At 42.2% G+C, this 4,448-nt stretch overlaps 1 protein-coding gene across 4 annotated transcripts in view; it reads left to right on the top strand.

Annotated features, from left to right (window-relative positions):
• The first annotated feature begins 2,703 nt into the window (after positions 1–2,703).
• The window catches only part of lmtk3 (lemur tyrosine kinase 3), a 22,451-nt gene continuing 20,706 nt past the window's right edge, over positions 2,704–4,448 (top strand). Inside the window, exon 1 of one of the 4 annotated variants that reach the window (XM_042108064.1) lies at positions 2,704–3,300. In XM_042108064.1, coding sequence (XP_041963998.1) covers positions 3,213–3,300 — 88 coding nt within the window. In that variant the 5' untranslated portion in view covers positions 2,704–3,212. The remainder of the gene's footprint in view (positions 3,301–4,448) is intronic. The other 3 variants (XM_042108063.1, XM_042108062.1, XM_042108061.1) reach the window with 3 other exon arrangements.

Here is a 4,448-nt window from a genome sequence, read left to right as displayed (position 1 = left end):
ATGTGTGCACGTGCAGAGTTTAGTTCTCAGTTGTGCAAGCATGGTGTGGATACAGACTGTGGATTTATGAATTTCAGCTGTCAGACAGTTATTGTGTGTCATGTTTCAATTCTAGTAATGAAACTAAAATAGAAGAAATAGTCAAAGGCAGTGATTGTCTGCAACATCTCATGTTAATATTGTACATGGTGGCAAATGTATCTACAATTAGAGAGTTTTAAACACGTACTCATAGCACTTGGAACAGTACAGGTCTGTGCACGTCAGAGACAATAACTTAGTGCAAGATGTCAAAATAGCCTTTTTAACTGATTATAAAAAGGAAATGCAGGAATGGCAGATTTTAAACCTGTGTGCCAGCCCAAAAAATGCATAGAACTGGGACAAAGCCAATTGTTTGAGACACACATGTTATTACTACTAATGATATTTAGTCCCTTATGAATCCTGATTTCCAGTATTTATTGTCGTTAACACATCTGTTGGTTTGTTATACAGTCATGGCTGAAAGTAATGGCACCCCTAGATTTTTTCCAGAAAATGCACCATTTCTCTTAGAAAATGATTGCCATTTACATGTTTTGTTATACACATGTTTATTTCCTTTGTGTGCATTGGATTAACACAAAAAGAGGGGGGGGGATATATATATATATATATATATATATATATATAATTTCAAGCAAAATTCAAAAAATGGGCTGGACAAAATTGTTGGCACCCTCAACTTCTATTTGGTTGCACACCCTTTGGAAAAAATAACTGAAATCAATCGCTTCCTATAACCATCAACAAGCTTCTTGCACCTAACGACTGGAATTTTGGACCACTCTTATTTGGCAAACTGCTCCAGTTCTCTCATATTTGAAGGGTGCCTTCTCCCAACAGCATTTTTGAGATCTCTCTCTCTTCAATAGGATTAAGGTCCGGACTCATTGCTGGCCACTTTAGAACCCTCCAGCGCTTTGTTTTCATCCATTTCTGGGTGCTTTTAGAGTTATGTTTGGGGTCATTGTCCTGCTGGAAGACCCATGACCTAGGACGCAAGCCCAGCTTTCTGACACTGGGCCCTACGTTGCGACCCCAAATCTCTACCTTGGTCTCATCTGTCCACAAGACGTTTTCCCAGAAGGATTTTGGCTTACTTAAGTACATTTTGGCAAACTGCAGTCTAGCTTTTTTTTTTACAAGGATACAAGGAAGTTTATTGTCACATGCATATAGTTACTGGAAGTAAGAAATGCAGGGAAATTATGTCTGGTGTCAGCCTATTTGTGCATTTATGGGGGGGGGGGGGGGGAAAGTGCAGTAGAAGAGGGGTTTAGTAGATTAAGTGGCAAGGGCTGCATAAGAAAGGTGGGGGAGGATTGGGATTGGGATTGGGATTGGGGGGGGGGGCACCAACAAGGAGCACCCAAGAGCAACAGGGGCAAGGAAAAACTCCCTTACCAAGGAAGAAACCTTGGGCAGATCCACGGCTCAAGGGGCTAACCCTCATGTCTCTGTGTCAGCAGTGGGGTCCTCCTGGGCCTCCTTCCATAGCGTTTCATAGATAGAGATAGATAGATAGATAGATAGATACTTTATTGATCCCTAGGGGAAATTCAAGGAAAACGTAGAAAAAAAACACAAAGACACAGAGCTACTTGACGTGCTGCCACTCTCGTCGGAAATGAAAATCGGAAATCATTTCATTCAAATAACGACAGATAGTTTGCGCTGACACTGATGCACCCTGAGCTTGCAGGACAGCTTCAATATGTTTGGAAGGTGGTCGAGGCTGGTTATCCACCCTTCGGACTATCCTGCGTTGCAACCTTACATCAATTTTTCTCTTTCGTCCACGTCTAGGGAGATTTGCTACAGTGCCATGGGTTTTAAACTTCTTGATTATGTTGCGCACCGTGGACAAAGGAACACCAAGATCTTTTGAGATGGCCTTGTAACCGTGAGATTGTTGATATTTCTCCACAATTCTGGCTCTCAAGTCCTCAGACAGCTCTCTTCTCCCCTTTCTGTTGTTTAGTGTGGCACACACACAATGCAAAGATTGAGTCAACGTCTGCTTTTTATCTGGTTTCAGGTGTGATTTTTATATTGCCCACACCTGTTACTTGCCACAGGTGAGCATCACATGCTTGAAACAAAGTTTTTACCCACAATTTTGAAAAGGTGCCAATAATTTTGTCTGGCCCATTTTTGGAGTTTTGTGTGAAATGATGTAAAATTAACATTTTTTTCTCTGCTTTTTTGCATTGTGTCGATACACACAAAATAAAATAAACATGTGTAAATTGGGGTGCCAACACTTTCAGCCATGACTATATTTTGGCCTATATAACTGAGGCCCATTATGTAACCCCTGGTCACGATGTAATATCTTTACATTTATTGGTCATATCCCATTGGAGTTATCTCTAGGTAGGCTATGAATCACCACAACCACTGTATTTGTATTATAGAAGAAACATGAGCAAGTTCTACCTTCCAGGCATTTTGGAATTAAAAATAGTGCAATATTAATCCCATTTAATCCAAATAAACAAAATTATATTTACATTAAGTTTACAAGCATCACAGTACAACATGGTGGTAAGCTCCTGTGATCTGTTAAAAATGAAGTCATGGTGTCCATGGCGGTGGAACCGTAGAGAGCATGTCGCGCAACAATGATACAGCAATGTAGTAAGGAGGCGCGTTCTGGGACCAGACATGAATTAATGGGAATCCTGGACGGGAGAAGAGCGCGGAGAAGAGAGAGGTGACCGCACACCAGCAGCTACCAGCTCGAATGGTCACATATTACCAAATCACACGCGTCTGACGTAGGCGCTGATTTTAGAGGAAACACGCGAACCAGAGAGGAGCCAAAACGAACATATACCAATATCCAATGACCTTACTGGATGTTTGGATTTTTTTCAGGCTTTAGGAAAAACGTATTCTAAGTCGCGACGTATCCAAGGTTTAATGTATATAGACACTTTATTAGAGATGATGTTCATCGCTGAAAACAGCGTAAAGTGGCTGCACAAAAGAGCATCTCGCATGGCGCGTTTAATTGCGGATTAAGGCGAATCAGACGGAGAGAAGCGGAGAGGCACAACAACAAGGAGTCGTTTTCTTTATTGGTGGGAGTAGGGGTCGGATTGGGAGAGACGAACTAAGGTTGGGATCATCGCTCGGATGGTGGTTCGGTGGATCTCGCGACCATGCGACGACGGTGCTGGATGATAGTACTGGTGGGGATGATGTCCTACTTCAACCCGGAGAGGGCTTTAGGAGCCCCGCAGAGAGAAGGTGAGAGGTGTCGGTGTGATGATAATGATGCTGAGGAGAAAGACGGAGTTGGGGGTGGAGAGGGGAGGGGGAGGGGGTATGAGACGATGAATAAGGGGTAAATATTGTGGCCGTTTCGCAATACAAGCAAATATAATAGCCACGTTTGTTTGTGTTCTTTTTATTCCAACGAAAGACAGCTAGGCTATAGGCTTCCATTTGGCTATTAAATCATATTATTCAGACTTGGGAGATATTAGAGCATAATGCAACCTTATCAACGCAGAAAATGCTTCCAATATCTAACATGGGTAGAATTTGGACGCTGATAATGGATGCTCATGGTCAAAACTGCCCTATAGCCTACATCAGTCGAAATAAGCGAAACGACGAGAAAAATGCGGGTTTCTCTCCGTGGCTACTTGAGGTAGACAGATTGAATATTTAAATCCTGTGGTTTCCACTTGCCTTTGTTTTCATAGCCTATGCAATATCAGGCTAGGCCTGTGTTCCAGTGGACAGCCTGAGCCCACCATGAGATGAGGCTTATTTAGGGTGATATTCTGGTAGCCTATTTGTATTGTTATGATAACGTGCAAGGATGCCTCGCCTTACAGGCCGCGTGTGTTTATTTGTCTGAGGATGTACACCCCTACCCAAAGCAGAGGAAACGCGCAGATAGCCTATGCACCATCGCTATAATAAAAGGGGTATTGAAAAATGCCGTTTAATAAGCTAAGAATTCGTTTAATTTATTTTAAAACTTAGACGGTCTGGTTTTAGTTTTTTTTCCTTTTCCATGTTCCTTTTCCATGGTGGATATAGGCCATCGGCGTAGGCTAGCCTACTGCTAATAAATAATAGCAGGAGTGATAATATTTTTTTTATTTTAGTTGGCTAAATGTATTCAGCCAATATGTGACTGCGTTGCGTTAGCGTTGGTATTTCAGATATATAGCGAAGAATTCCAGCATATGCCCCTTAGTATTGATCGACAATCAGAAGTACGCCTAATGAACTTCAACATGCAGGGACTCAGTAGTGGAAGCTTGTGGACTGAGAACAAAGTGAGCACCTATTTTAGGACACTGATAGGGAGAAAGTGCTGCATCAACGGCGCTCATATATGATGGCTTTGCATGGCTGACTCGCGGAATTTCCAGGAACGT

The sequence above is a fragment of the Alosa sapidissima genome, chromosome 10 (assembly GCF_018492685.1).
Source record: "Alosa sapidissima isolate fAloSap1 chromosome 10, fAloSap1.pri, whole genome shotgun sequence".
Lineage (NCBI taxonomy): Eukaryota > Metazoa > Chordata > Actinopteri > Clupeiformes > Clupeidae > Alosa > Alosa sapidissima.
This window is presented reverse-complemented; position numbering and strand designations above follow the sequence as displayed.